Below are 15,634 nucleotides of genomic sequence, written 5' to 3' on the forward strand. Positions count from 1 at the left end.
TTGGGTTTGATGTTTGAATATGTGTTTCAGTTCAACAGCTGTAATACTAATGTTAGTACTTGCCAAAATGGAAACAAATGTTTATTTTGCAAAGAAAAAAAGAAAAAGAAATCTAAAGATATTGTGCATGGAATTCTCAGTTTCTTAAGAACTTCTTTTGTAAATGGAATTGCTATATCTGATCTTGCATGTTTGATCTGTCCAACATCTGTTGTTAGTAATGTTCATACATTACTTCTAAAGAAATATGATTATCCAGGATTGTTGCACAATTGGGATAGTACTACATCCCATAAGATTGCATGTTAAATAAAAGGGAAGCCCAGTGTTTTTTCTTGCATGGATGTGCAAACTTTTAGTAGAATTATGATATAAAATGGGCTTTTGAATTTAGAAGACAATTCTTTGGACCCAATTCAATATTTTCATTGCACAAATAATCTTTGTTTTTTGTGTAGGGAAATGCTTTTCTACATACAGAATAGAATCTTTAAAAGTTAGCAAATGTGCTTTGAACTGTAGCTATTAGTAGAATCCTAAGCTTTGTGTGCTTTGGTATCAGGCCTAAAGATCAAGAAACTCATGCAGAGTTACTTTTAAGTAGTTTCCTTTATTGTTCCTCACCTATAGTCAGAAATCTTTCCAAACTAAAGCAAACTACTTAAAGGTATACTCTGAGAACCTCTAGAGGGGAGCTAACTTGGCTGTCTCTTGTTCCTCTGGAATGCAGCCCCTCCCATCTGGGAATTCAGACTACATTCCACTATATCTGGTCAGCATATTAGTTCTCAAAGGGAAATGCTTATTTATTTCAATGGGACTCTTGGATCTTGGCCTCTGTGTGGATGTTAAAGGTTAGAATGGTCAGAAGTTTGCATGTATTCCTGCCCCATATTCATATACATAGTTATATACAAAGTACACAGTATTGCAAAAAGCAAGCACAACATTTAATAAGTAAAAATAATGTTCGTGTACACATTAAAAAGAACCACTGGAAAATGACAGGCTTTTTTAAAAGGCTGCTTTGAGATGCTTTACATTTTTGTCAGCCCTGTTGGAGCTTGTTCTTATTCCTCAAGAGATTGAGCAAGGATTGGTGTTTGTAGCACAGAAAAACTGGCCATCAGCAAAGCTCCAATTTAGCTCCAATTTCAACCTCTATCTTGTGTCTTGCAGGTCTTCTTCAGGTTTGTTCTCAGATTCATTTTAAAGAATATTTTAAAGCTGGCTCAATAAACCAGGCATCTCCAAGATCAGATTAAAAAATAAGTGAGGATGCAGATTGCAGAACTATAGCCTAAAACACAGATTCTGACTAAATTGACTTAATGTGTAATAGTAAATAAGAAAGACATTGGAGTGGGGATAACAATAATTCACTCATAGTAGTGGACGTTTCCTTTTTGACAGGGTAAAGAAAACATCCCTTATATATTTACAATAAACCGAACTAGAATTTTGTTTGGTTATCACAGATTTAACTTACTCTATACTGTGTCAGGAATGGGCTCCTTGTGGCTCTGGAGGTTTTTTTTTTTTTTTTTTGCTTTGCAGCCCTCAGTTCCCCTCTTGAACATGATTGCCAAAAATGATGGTACTATTAGACTCACTAAAATTGTAGCGTGTGTCCTAAAATAAACATAGTTTTTATTCCCCCAACCCTGAAAGGAAAAAACAAAATTCTCTGCCGGTCAACCTAACTTGTTAAAATTCAGCCCACAGAAAAAAAGGGAGAAGCAAGGCTTCATGTTATGTTGTATCAATGAGTTTACAGCTTGATTCACCCCTTTTGATATATTTACTTTTGATTCAAGCAGTGTTGCTACTGTTTTCCTCATGTTAAGTATATTACAGGGAGTTGAATATATGTTGTTTTCACTATCTTCTACCTTGTTTTGTTGGATTCAATGAAATTGTGATACGGTATCAACATGTCTACAGTCTTGAAAGGATTCAGTCACCCTATCTGAAGACTCTGCAACTGATGATGGTTCAAACCATTGAAAATTTGCTTAAACTAATATTTCCCATCATTAAACCACTTGTATTTAAAAGAACTTAGATCATGCTTGTCCAATCTTTTGGCTTGCCTGAAGAGGAGTTGAGTGAAGAGGAGTTGTCTTAAGATGCATATAAAATATATAATAGACTTAATGTATAGAAATAATAAACTTCCTTTATTTTTTATTATCTTGTGGAACTGCATTACTAGCTGTCCAGGGCCACATGTAACCCATGGGCTGTGGGTTGAACACACCTGACTTAGATGAAACATATGGCTACTTGTTTTGTGGTTGCTGAATTTCTCTCTTCTTTGTGGAGGTTTTTAAGTACAATTCTGGAGTTAACAATTCTAGTGTTATCCCATTTGAATAAGAATGATTTGTAAGCAAATATGGATAAGTCCTGAAGTTGCAATTCATCTCACCACATACATCTAAGATCAGCTGCTCTGTGTGTTTCACTGTAGTTTTCTGGCTACTTATAGGAACTGCATGACAAGAATGATGAGCTACAGATGGAGGTGGAAAAACTGAGATCCCTGTTGCATACAAGCAAGCCTAACCTAGCATGCTGCAAAATGAAGACCAACAACACTGGAGAAAGGCCCTTGCCTGGAAATGAAAAAGCTAGCATTATAGGTGGGTAATACAAGTCAGGCATGGTTCTTCAGAACAGCTTTCTGCATCCTGCTGAAATCTGGATGTATTGCATGCCTGCTCCCAGAATTGCCCACATAGAGGAATTCTAGAAGATGATTCAACAACACATCTGGACTTCACCAGGATGGGAAAAAGTCTTCATGCAAGAAGATATTCAGGGCCTTTCAGCATGGTGAGAGGGGCTTTAATGTTTTCTATTCTATGACAGTTTTTCCCCACTTCAAGTTAGGGAAAGCAGCTGAGCGCAGACACTGCTGTGTTACTGCTGTTGCTTAATTCTGGGCGTCCTGCTGCTACAATTCAGTGCTAAAGCAAAAGCTGCATTTATTTTACTATTTATTGCATCCAATCTTGATTTGCTCTACAGCTAGAAGATGAAGGCTACAAGTTCTCTTTTAATATTACAGCAGTTTTAAACTACATTAAATCATTGAATATGTTTCTTTTAAGACAACGTTGAAAAGGACGATCACTTTCTTGGATATCAGCACTTACCAACCACAGGCCAAAATGTAAAGGGATTAATAATATATATTGTCTAAACGGGTGGGTTCTACTTACCTTTACTGGTTCGCAATGGGGCTGTGTGCGCGCGCGCAAAGCGAGTGCACATGCTCTTCTGTGCAAGCACAGATGATGACATCAGGGTCGGTGGGCGGAGCCTCCTGCCAGTTTTACTACCGGTTCTATAGAACCGGTGCGAACCGGGGGCAACCCACCACTGGTCTAAAACCTCCAAAGCACCATAGAATTTAAATAATCCTAATCTAATCCAATCCATTCCTTTATAAGTAAGATACCAGTATCAAAAGTATAATTCATTTTTTTTCTTGATTCTTCCAATCTGAGACCCTATGTTATTTCCAAACAACTTTTTTTAGGGAAGTGGTTATTTTTCTCCTAAACGTTTTGTTTTGTAATATAACTTCCATGATTTAACCCACTACTCTTGTAGCTAGGCGGAGGTTAATCAGTAATAGTTTTCTTGTCTCCATGTTTTTTAATAAATTTACTTACAGATGACACTTTCATAACATCTGATCCCTGTTCAGTAAGTATAGAAACAGAACTTCTGGTGGAAGACTTAAAAGAACAGAATCAAACTATAAAAACACAGCTAGAAACTAAGGTAAGTAGAAAGACTCAATATTTAGTATCCAATCTACAAGTACAGAACTTATAATCAACAGAACTCAACTTTTTTTTGCATGTAATAACTCCACAGAGTAGTTTCAATAGAGGCACTGTTGAGTTATCTACAGTCTTCTAAGTTTTGTTGGTAGAATGGCAATCATCATTTCTCCAATCTAAGTAAAGATTTATATATATAAACTCATTTAAGCTAATTATTCAGTTTAGCATTTTGAAATCACATTAATAAATGCAGTATTATAGAAGCCATGCTCTAAAAAGACTTCTGAGTGTAATTTTATAACGGAGAGCAAGCTTGGTCTAAAGTTGATAACACATTTTAAATTAATTCTTGCAAACCATGCAAACTCCAGAAGAACAAGATACTTTTTTTTAAAAGATAGTTTTGTATATAAATTCCATGTACTGGAAATGTCAAATTTCTTGGGTGAGGAAATCATTTAAATTTTAAACAAATATTTTGAAATGGTTTCTGATTTTAAAAAAAATTACTGTTCTAGGTCAATTACTATGAACGGGAAATAGAACTAATAAAAAATAATTTTGAGAAGGAAAGGAAGGATATTGAGCAAAGTTTCAAGATCAAGATTAGTGAATTGGAAGAACAAAAGAATGCCCTGGAAGAACTGAATGAGAAATGCCAGGAAGTGATTGATGGTTTGAAAAGCCAGGATCAGAAGCTAGATCCTATCCAAGAAATGAAGAGATTTGAAAAGGAGAGGGCGGAAATGGAGCAGTGCTATGCTAAAGAACTATCAAACTTAGGTCAGAGGCTGGCCCAGGAAAGGGAAAGATTGGAAGATGACTTGAAGATGAAGCATGAAATGGAGATACATTTTATGAGGTTTGGAAGTCTTATATTCTTAGGATTCTAAATATGGGTACTTACCAGTACCAATAGTAATTCTATATGCATAAGTAGGAAAAATTCTACTAATAGATGTTAATAGATGAAGTTGAATCTTTAAAAGGCAGTAAAAGGTAAAAACTGCTTTAATTCAAGGATAATTTCTGGTGTCTTTGATGCAGTTTCCTTGGCGATAATAAAGAAGTAATTAGTTACTGGTTTCTTTTAGAATGTTTTTCAGTTTCCCAGCCTACCTATAGCCCTGACATTTCTTGATACCCTCCTTGGTTGCATAACCTGACATAACCCTGCTTGGCTTCAAAGCCTAGCCAAGATCAAACAGGTGCTACCATTTGCTGATACATCTTAGGAAGAGAGCAATAAAAAACCATAGCAACATCTTTCTTTAGTAATAAGACAACTTTGTATATGATGTATAGACACTCTTCTTTTCATCGTATATCAAAATGATGGGGCTATTTTTGTGAAATGTGATCATCTGAACTAGGAAGCTGTTAGTTGGTATTTGAGTTATTCTTTATATGCAACCTAATTAGCTTGAATATTTTCAAAAATAACAAAAACCAGTTCACAGTAATCATCTTTTATTTGTTTATGTGCATTTATGTGCTGCCTTTTTAAGGTGGTTCCAGATGATGCATATAGTGACTACCTTGGCTTATAATTAACTCTATAAAGCACTTAGCGTTTTTTAAGACTGCCAATTGAAGTGTCCCTTTCTCATTGGGAACTGCCTTAGTATCTGCCAGAACTATTCAGTCAGGTTGGCTGAGAATTCTGGGAATTATGTTACCAGTTCTGCACCCTATCAGCTAAGGGAGGTTCATTTGAACAAACAAGTCTGGGTGTTTACTTTGGCCTTCCTTATTTCACATGATTAAATTCATTATTTTCAGTTTCTAGAATTATGGAAAAATGGATATATGTGTCAAGTCCTGATGCTTTTGACAAACCAAGTAGGAGTGAACTAAGGTGTCCATAATCATTAAGACAAAACTGAGATGGTTAAAGATTGTACAATTCCCTGAGATTGGATAGTTTCTACAAATAGTCTTGGAGAAACCGTATTCTCTCGAAGTCTAAAGGAGAGAAATCCACAATTGTTTATTGCTTTATATATTATTGCTTAAAAGAATAGTGAATATATGTAGCTCAGGATTGGATCTTTGGTGTTTTCTAAGCATGGTTGTTATCAGAACAGGTGATATTAGTGCATGAGAAAGTGAGTTTGTTGGTAGTGAATTCCAGAATTTAATTACACATTGTGGGGGGAAAATCCTTTTGTCCAACAATCAGGAAGAAATAATACCCTACTTAAGGAACCACTAAGGGAAAAAAAACAGCCCAAACAAGACTGGCAAATCAAGTTACTTATGTAAAGGATAAGCAAACTTTGCTTTCTCTTGCACTGGTGATAGCCTGATAAAGAAACTTCTACAGAAAAAAGTCCAGCTCAGAAAATACTCAAGATTCCAGTAATTTTTCTTTATTTGGATGAATTGGAATATATCTAAATTGCCATGTTAGGGAAAGCTACTTTGGGGATACATAGCAAGGACAAGAGATTTTGCTTATTGATACTGTTTTAACACAGTGCTTGTTAATGCGTGTGGCATTTTTAGCATTTAACCTTTAAGATGCAAAATCTGTACATAACATCTCATTATAATTGGTTTGGCAATGTACTTTATTGCAAAAGGTGTAGCTAACAAGCTATCCAAAAATATTTTATTTAAAAAAATTGTGATTTAGTAAGATTACTCTTACCCATAATTCCAAGGAAGAAATTAGAACTTTCTATCTGGTAGATTTGAAATTTTTTTCTATTTGCATGATCTATTTATTTTAAGTCCATTTCCCAACAAAAATGGTGCTTAACTCACCACAAGAGTTTCTTATACATCCTGAACTAATTCAACTTCATTTTTTTTTCTTTTTGTTATGCAGAGTGGAACTGCACAGGATTTCAGAAGACAATATCCTCTTAAAAAATAAACTTGGAAAATGTCAGCGAGAAATAAAGGAGATTGATGACACAAACCAAAAGCACAGGTAGTTATTTTTCTTTTCATTTGTATATTAAAGTTTGCACATGAAATGCCTTAACTTAGGAGGAGAAACATGCAAGGAGGAGAGAAATTAAAATTTGATAAATTTGATAAATGCTATGGTCTCTGGGGTCACAAAGAGCTTAGCTACTAAATCATAACACATAGAAATGCCATTTGGCTATGCTAGCCCTTCCTAATCTGGTTCAGTTCCTAGGTTTTAGATTTGGACCCCAGGAAACAACCTCAGAAAATACTTTGTTTCTTAGTATGCTAATGCTGTGAAATACACCATATTTGTCGGAGTATAAGATGCACTTTCCCCTTCAAAAAAGTGGGTGGAAAAGTCTGTGCACCATATACAGCGAATACTGCGGTGTGGGGGAGAGGGGTTGATGCGGCACCGATCAGCTGTTCTAGAACGAGCCACGGTAGCGACGGTGAATGGGCCGCAGCGGTAGCAAATGGGCAGTGGCAAATGGGCGGCGGTGGCAAATGGACGCCAGCTAACGGGTGGCAGCGAATGGGCCGCGGCGGTGGTGAACAGGCGGAAGCAAATGGGTGGTGTTGAATGGGCTGTGGCAAATGGGTCACCGATGAATACCAGATGGATGCTGGGAGGCAGAGACAGATTTTTTTTTTCTTGTTTTCCTCCCCAAAAGCTAGGTGCGTCTTATACTCCGGAGTGTCTTATAGTCCAAAAAATACGGTACTTTATGTATAATATTATTTTGCAAATAGGGGATGCTCAGTTAACACTGGAAAAATAGAAATCTGAATTGTATAGCAATTGTTAGCCTAGGTTTTATGAAAGCACAGGCTTTCAACATACAACTTGAAGATTGACTCAGGAGAGCAAGGTGGGTAGAGCAAATGTTTATCTTTAATCTCCTTTTCCATGAATATTCGTTTTATAGAAGCACCCATTCTTAGATAGAAATCTTAGCCAAAGGGGTACTTGAGGATACTGCCAGCTCCCTCAAAATTAGACATGGTTCAGTTATACCTATCTTAAGCCAGTTCACTGTTATAAACAAGAATTATAGAGCTACAGTAGATCCATGAAAGACCATTAGAATTTCTAGAGTGATTCCAAATCTCATTATAATATTGATGCACAAAGTATGTTTCAGTTAATTATTTTTTTTCCAGAAAGCACATTGATGAATCGAAAATGGAAAGAGAGAAGATGATGTATGAAATAAAAGAATTAAATGACTCGGTAAGTGGTTAGAGTACCACTTGATCTGCCTTCTCACAGAACCTGAATTTGAAACAGTGCAGTACTAGAAAGCTCACAACAGAGCCAAGAAGTTATAAATTTCAGTTAAAAACAGGTAGAGGGGGCAGGGAGACATTTTAGAAGGACAAAACCATGTTTGCATGATTTATCTATGGCACTTTTTTTTTTAAAAAAGGATTCAGTAGTAAATGATGAAAAAGAGATGCACCTGAAATCATAAAGAATTTCTGCCAGTTATTGAAATATGGAAATTGGCTAATGTCCTCAAATGGTAGTCTTACTAATTGTCCAGGAATTTAAACAGAAACTTTTCCCAGTCATATCTGGACATTATCAGGGATTGAACCAGGGATCTTTTACATGCAGTATACAGTATATGGGTCTTCCCAAGGGTTGATGGCTCTGGACTTTATGAAAAAAATAACTTGTGTGCATATAAGGTTGATTGCTGAGTTCCTAGATAAAGTTCAGCAGTTATTTTTCCTGCATCTGCATAAGTCAGGTGATAATTATCCAGACACAAACAAATCTAAAAAGAATTGGGCAACTTTAGAGAATGGTTAGATAATCTGAGTGTCAGTATTTCTAATCTTATCCCTGTAACCAATGCTACCAAGGTTCAGTTGAGAAATATTGGCTGAATTTGCACATTGTATTAAGCCATAAGGTATTTGAGGTTGTATTGACAGTTTAGTTTATTGAACAACCCATGGTTAAACAATCAATGGATTCATACACTATATGAATACAGTCAACGTGTTGCCCAGTAAAGCTATCTGATGAACTCTGATAGAATTTCTAGTGCTAAAATGATCACTGTGTACTTTCAGAAGTTAATTGTTAAAAATAATCACATCTAAACTCACAAGAGCTTTTGAGAATTAAGAATTGTAGATTTTTCTTTAATACCTTTTATATAGGTTTACATTAACTGCCCAAAAATTCAGTTAATGTATTTTTTTTAAAAAAGCAATCAGTCCTTTAGTTGTAAGAGAATTTTCCTCTTTCCTCCTTCCTTTCTCTGAGAAATCTCTGTAGCAATACGACACATTTGGTTTAAGACAACCCCTATTTATCTAGAACTTGAATCTATATATAATTTATAATCTTATTTTGTGCATGCACAAACGTGATTATGATGAATGTGATGACATTGAATGCCTGAAATCTTGTTTCAGAACAAATACTACAAAGAGGAAATCTTACAGCTGAACACCAGAACTGCTCAGCTAAGCCATGAATACATTGAATTAAGCAGCAAGAATAAAGCCAGTCAGAAAACAATTAAGATACTGAATCAGAGGTTTCTTGAATTGGAGAGCCAAAAAGAACAAGAAGCTATGGTAGCCAAGCAACTTCGGGAGGCCTCTGCTGAGATGAAAAAGGAGCATTTTCAGCAGCAGTTGACATGGCAGGGCGAAAAGGACTTGCTAGTTCAAGAGCTGAAATCACTGAAGGAAAAGGTAAGGCTGATCTAGGAGAGAGATCAGCTGTAAGTAAGTGTGATGCACATAACGTAATGTATTACAGTGATGGGCAATCTGTGGCCTCATGGCTGCAGACAAAGCTTCAGTCTTCCTTTTGCAGCTATTTTAGTTCCCCTGATTATAATTTCTTAAAACTGATTGCATAGATACTATTTTTCAGTGGAGGGCAGATGAAAACTAGTGTAAACTCTACAATAGCCACATCATAGCTGAGAAACAGTTAATTTCCCAAATTCCCATCTCTGTGTGATATGGCCCTATCTACTTTGCCCCAAGTGTTAAATGTCACCTGTGGCATCAAATAACTGCTTGCCTCTGCTTTAGTATTTCATGTATAAAAATCTGTGTTGTGTTAGCCAAGCCAAGGCAGCATTTAGATAACATATATGTTATGGGGATCCTGAATTAAGTCTATTTAGTCTATTTTGACTTTTAGCCTTGCTCTTTGACATGGTGTACAATTATGATATTTTAGTTAATTGTGGTACATTTGCTGCCAAAGATAAAATAAATATTACTAGTCTTCAACTTAAAACTGGTTGAAGTTTCACCAGCAACAAATGTATGGTGATCACAACCGGTCCTTGGATTTCTGGCTACCCAAGCACCCTTGTAGTCACATGATTGTAATATGGGTATTTGGGAAATCTGTTCACACGTATGACTGGTTGCCAAGTGCCCTTGCATCCCTGTGCACTCATCCTGACCTGTGCAGTGCCTCTCATGGATGCCAGCACACACCCCTCGATCTATGTGAAGCCTCTGGCACACCCTAACTTGTGCACATCATCTCATGCTCTCATGCAGTCCTGCATACCTTCCTTGACTTGGGTGGCATCCTTGCACACACCTCGTATCCAATGCAGAGGTTCTCCCACCTGCTCACCTACCCTCCGCCATCATGCCTCCCACACATCATCTCTGACCTTCCCCCAAACACACACTGATCCCCTTGTCTCCCCCCCCCCAACAGCAGCCAGTTACCTGCCTTGATCCTTCCAACTTCCTCCTGGCTTCCCCACAGGTTGTGGAAAGTCGGTAGGAAGTTACCTTGCCTAACAACTGTGGGATTCAGTTAACAATAGCAACTGGGATTGATAGGATTGCTGTTGCTAAGTAATGCAGTGGTGCTTTACAATTGCATCACTTAGTGTCAGAAATTCCAGTACCAATGCTTATTGTAAATTGAGGACTACCTGTCCACTAAAAGAATACTGTAAATAACGTTAGGTAATATGCCTGATTAAAATACAAATCTTAGAATCCAAATTTGGGGGTAGCAATATTCCATGTATTGAACTGTAATCTAGAAATTATTTCCAAATAAGAATAAATTATACATCAAATTTAATTTTAGATAGAAAGTTAATTTTAAAAATTAGCATTTATTTTACATTTTGAGTGAATTGACTGTTAGAATGAATTTTGGCATGCAAGCATCTTGACAGATTGCTAGGTTTTTCTTCTGCAGTATTGCTAATGTTAGCGTACTAGTGTGTCTTTTTCTCTTGCAATGTAGCTGTTGGAAACTAACACCAGATTAAGCCAAGCCGAGTCTCAGCACACACAAGAGCTGCAAAAACTGAAGACCCAGATGGACAATACAGTACCTAAGGACCATCTTGTTGAGCTTCAAACCAGATTGACAGAAGAACAGAAAACAGTCAGAAAATTGCAAGGAGATCTAGACTTACAGGCAGAACAAATGAAATGGCAACTGGCTATTTATCAAGTAAGAAGAATGTTTATTTTAGTCTTCCTTTAGGTTCCTACCAAGAATACAGTTGTGGTATGATGAATAGAAATAAACTGCTTAACTTGTTTTATCATGGTTTGTTAAATAAGTCATAGTGGGCCTTTTAACATATCTCTAAGGCTTAAATCAAAAGTTGCAACTACAGTGACTGGATTCATACAACACACTAAGTTAAAACTAAATCTGAAGCAATGTGTCCCAAAGGTGCTTTTTTTCAAGAAGCAACTGGATTTTCTTGTTTTTCTTTGAAGTTGTTTAACTTCTCATATAGATCAATATTTACATTTTGATTCTCATCACCCAGTGGAGCACAAAATGGTAGTTATCTACACACCACCGAGCTGAAGGCCTGCCTACCAGAAAAGATGGGAAAGAAAAAGAACTAAAACACATCAAGGAAGCCCTCAGAATGTGTGGCTATCCCAAGTGGGCCTTCATCAAATCACAAAAAAGACCAGCAGTAGCTCCTCCATAACAGACAAAGAAGAGAACAATAAACAAAGCAATGTTGTTATTCCATGTTGCAGGAATATTTGAAAAGCTCAGGAGGACCTTTAGCCAACACAACATATGTGCACACTTTAAACCCAAGAATACACTAAAGCAGAAGATTGTCCATCCCAAGAATAAAACACCCAGACACAAACTGAGCAATGTGATATACGCAATACAGTGCAGTGAGACATGTGCAGATCTGTACATTGGGGAAACAAAACAAATACTTCATAAAGTCATGGCACAACATAGGAGAACAAACCCATCAGGACAAGATTCAGCAGTCATTTGCATTTAAAAGACAAAGGCCACTCAGCGAAGTCCACATTTTGGACAGAGAGGACTACTGGTTTGAAAGGGGGGTCAAAGAGGTCATCTATGTCAAAATTGAATAGCCCCGTCTTAAAACGAGGGGGAGAGATACATCATCTATCTCCACCAGTCCTTTCAGCAGTTCCAAGAAGGCTTCACACCCATTTACACTACTCAGGTGAACCTGAGGATACAGATAAACTCCAAGTGTCCTCAACGACTCTCTAAAAAGAATGCAAATGATCAGCTGTCTGTAAGGAATATAAATCCTTCCATTCCCAACCATCCAGTCAGAGCTGAAGAAGCTTTTTGGATGTTTTCAAAGAAAAACAAGGAAGTCTAGTTGCTTCTTGAAAAAAGCACTTTTGGGACAATGACTGGATGACTGAGAATCTCCATAGACACAGAAGCAATGTGGTTTCTCTCATCCCGAGAGAAGCCTCAGGCTGATACATTCTCCTTTCCCTCTCCTCAGGAGAAAAATCTACAAATCAATCTCAGTAGCTGCTTCTTTACTGTGGTTTTAAATTGTGGTTTAATGTGCTAGGGCTAGGCAATTGTTTAATAGTAAAGAGCAAAAAAAACCTGTAATGAAAACAGATTGTAGGTAACTAAAGCTTGGTTATACAAGGAAACTCAGAGAATAACTTATGTTGTAGTTAATATTACCTATCAAAAATGATTCATAAATATTTATAGTGCAATATAGTGCAGAGAGGTTTGTGACTACCTTCACTACTGAATTTACAAGTATGCTGAATAGTTTAGGCTGTTTCTTCTGAAACATATAAAGAAACTTGTAGCAACTTTGCAATCAACAATTGTTCTTGGGCCATTCCTTTAACTTTCACTTATGGTTAAATTGTATTGGGCTATACAATAAACACTGCTCAGAATTTATGCTCTTCTTTCTGCAGGAAGAATATGAAAACGCACATAGATTAATGGAGGAGAAGTTGGGGGAAGTAGAGATGAATTTGAAGAATACACAAATGTTGCTGCAGGAAAAAATGTCCCAAATTAAGGAACAAGTGAGTGCAAGGGTGGATTTGTTGCTTTCTGTGAATGGAGCAGTAATAGAAATGGAACTATCATTGTCTATTGCTTGCAGTTTTAAAACAGACAGCTATACAAACAAAAGTATTCTGGAATGTGTTACAATATATACATTAAATTATCCGAAAGTATTTGTCTTCCCTCAATCAACAGAACACATTTGAATATTGTGCAAGCAGATTTCTAACCATTCACTCTATATACTCATGTGCACAAGTTCCAAATTAAAGAATAGAGGGTGAAGAATTTATTTCATAATGTATTCAAACATTATTACTTCCTTTTAATATATTTCAGCTTTTTGTTTGTACTGCCTGTCATTTTCTGAGCAATACAGGTAGTTTTTGAGTTACAACTGAGCCCAAAATTTATGTTGCTGAAACATTCCTTAAGTGAGTTTGCCCCATTTTATGACTTTTCTTGCCACAGTTAAGTGAATAATTGCATTTGTGAAGTTAGTCACATGGTTAAGTGAATCTGGATTCCCCATTGGCTTTGGCTGTCAGGTTGCAAAAGGGGATCACATGACCCGAGGACACTGCAAATGTCATAAATATGAATCGGCTACTAAGTGTCTGAATTTTGATCATGTGACCATGGGGATGTTGCAACAGTTGTAAGTGTAAAAAATGGTTAAGTTCCTTTTTTCAGTGTCATTATAACTTTGAACGGTCACTAACTGACCTGTTGTAAGTCAAGGACTACCTGTATTTTTCAGAAATTGCCATTGTCTTTTTCCTAGGCTTAAGAGAATGATTGGCCCAAATTCAACCAGCTGGCTTTGGGCCTAAAGCAGTAATAAAACTACTGCCCTTCCGTTTTCCAGCCCATGCCTCTAAACACTTCACCAAACTGGCTCTCATAACTGAATTAGGTTGCTATATATTATTCTCAACATTTCATCTGAAGTAGTACTATTTTAATAAGCTGAGAAATAAAAGTGTCTCTTTTTCAGAATTTGTGGGGGCATAGAGTAATTTCTTTGGGTTACTTTACATGGAGTCTCTTCAGAATGAATCATTCTGGCAATGAAGTTAAAGAGGTCTTTTTAATTCTTTAAATAAATATTAAACCCATTATAATCGGCTGTTTTGTTATGGGTGTGTCTGAATAATATTTAATGGAATGTTCCTTCCCTTTTCAGTTTGAAAAAAATGCCAAGTCTAATCTATTGCTGAAGGACTTGTATGTGAAGAATGCACATCTGATGAAAATGCTGCAAGTTACAGAGCAGATGCAGAAGAACACGGAAAATAGGAACTTAATTCTAGAAGAAAAAATTTCATCCCTGAATCAGCTAGTTGGAGAAATCACATTTGCATCTCAATGAATTATTCATTCAAATGAATAGGTTTCCATTAAGCTGTCTTAAATGGCAATCAGTAGTAAAGATATTAATTGATCAAGTTTGTTCTACATATTTCAGACTGAATATAAAAACTCTTATTCTCACAAACAGAACTCTATATGAGATAGCCACTACTTCAGAGTGGGGAAAATACAAATGCTATCTAAAAAATAGGAGAACAATAAGCAAATACATTCTGAAGATGGGGAAACACAGGATCAACTCTACAGCAATAAAAATACATTTTTTTCCAATGGAAAAGTTTAATCATTTAGTGCCTTCTGGATAAATTTCACAGAAACAGGATGTTCTACACTGTATCATTTGGGGACTGGACATTTATTGCGATTTCAACTTCTTGTCCCCCTGTCTGTCTATACACTGGCTAAAGAGTGGATGAATGTGTGTGTGTACATAAACAGAGTTTTATGCAAGTGTAAAATATTACTCATTGAATTATGTGCTATATTATTTAAGCAGAACTGTAAACAATCCAATGAACTCCCCCCCTCTTTTTTTTTTTTTTTGTTTTACGTATCTGGAACATTTTAATTAAATAGCATCTTTACAGTTTGTTCTCACTTGAGGGTTTTTAATTGTATAAATGACTTTGCGAAGCAGACATATGTTCTTTTTGCTAGGATGGCAAAATATACTCATATTCCTCCTCTGACTTTAATGGCCACAGCAAATACTGTGTGTTGTGCTGTCAATGAACTCTTCATATCTTTAAAAGGAATTTGCTACATTCCTGCTATTAGCACGAAAACATGATTTCACCTGAAAAACCAGTGAGGCTCCCCTTTTCCATCAAAGTTAAAGTGCTATATTTTCATTAGGAACATTAGACATGTGACTAGCTGTCACTATAGGCAAAATATTGAAATCAATTAAGAGTTCAAAAGGGGATTACTATGTGTATTACTCAGGGGTTGGGAGAAAAGGGCTGTAGCTGATTCCCATCCCCAGCCTGACTTGATATAGGACTCAAACCTGGATGAATAGATTTCAGAGAAAGCAACATTGCTACCCGGCCAAGTCTCAGTAATACATCTCAAATCCACTTCCTTGTCCACCATCAAATCATAAATGGATACCATCTTATTGCATACAGAGCTTGCATTTGCCAATAGCACTTAAGGACCAGTCCTTAGACTAGGGATACAAAGTTAGAAGATGAAATCACATTAAATTGGGAATGGC

General features: G+C 36.5%; 1 protein-coding gene across 4 annotated transcripts in view; it reads left to right on the plus strand.

The window, feature by feature from the left end:
* The window catches only part of NINL (ninein like), a 34,745-nt gene extending 19,742 nt beyond the window's left edge, over positions 1–15,003 (plus strand). For all 4 annotated transcript variants that reach the window (XM_034427457.3, XM_034427459.3, XM_034427458.3 and 1 more), the window contains exons 14-22: positions 2,492–2,645; positions 3,686–3,795; positions 4,319–4,662; positions 6,634–6,738; positions 7,887–7,956; positions 9,156–9,440; positions 10,984–11,196; positions 12,945–13,058; positions 14,228–15,003. In XM_034427457.3, the coding sequence (XP_034283348.2) occupies positions 2,492–2,645; positions 3,686–3,795; positions 4,319–4,662; positions 6,634–6,738; positions 7,887–7,956; positions 9,156–9,440; positions 10,984–11,196; positions 12,945–13,058; positions 14,228–14,413 (1,581 nt within the window). In that variant the 3' untranslated portion in view covers positions 14,414–15,003. The remainder of the gene's footprint in view (positions 1–2,491; positions 2,646–3,685; positions 3,796–4,318; positions 4,663–6,633; positions 6,739–7,886; positions 7,957–9,155; positions 9,441–10,983; positions 11,197–12,944; positions 13,059–14,227) is intronic.
* The last annotated feature ends 631 nt before the right edge of the window (positions 15,004–15,634 follow it).

This window comes from Pantherophis guttatus, chromosome 1, assembly GCF_059756535.1.
Source record: "Pantherophis guttatus breed Tessera chromosome 1, ASM5975653v1, whole genome shotgun sequence".
Taxonomy (NCBI): Eukaryota; Metazoa; Chordata; class Lepidosauria; order Squamata; family Colubridae; genus Pantherophis; species Pantherophis guttatus.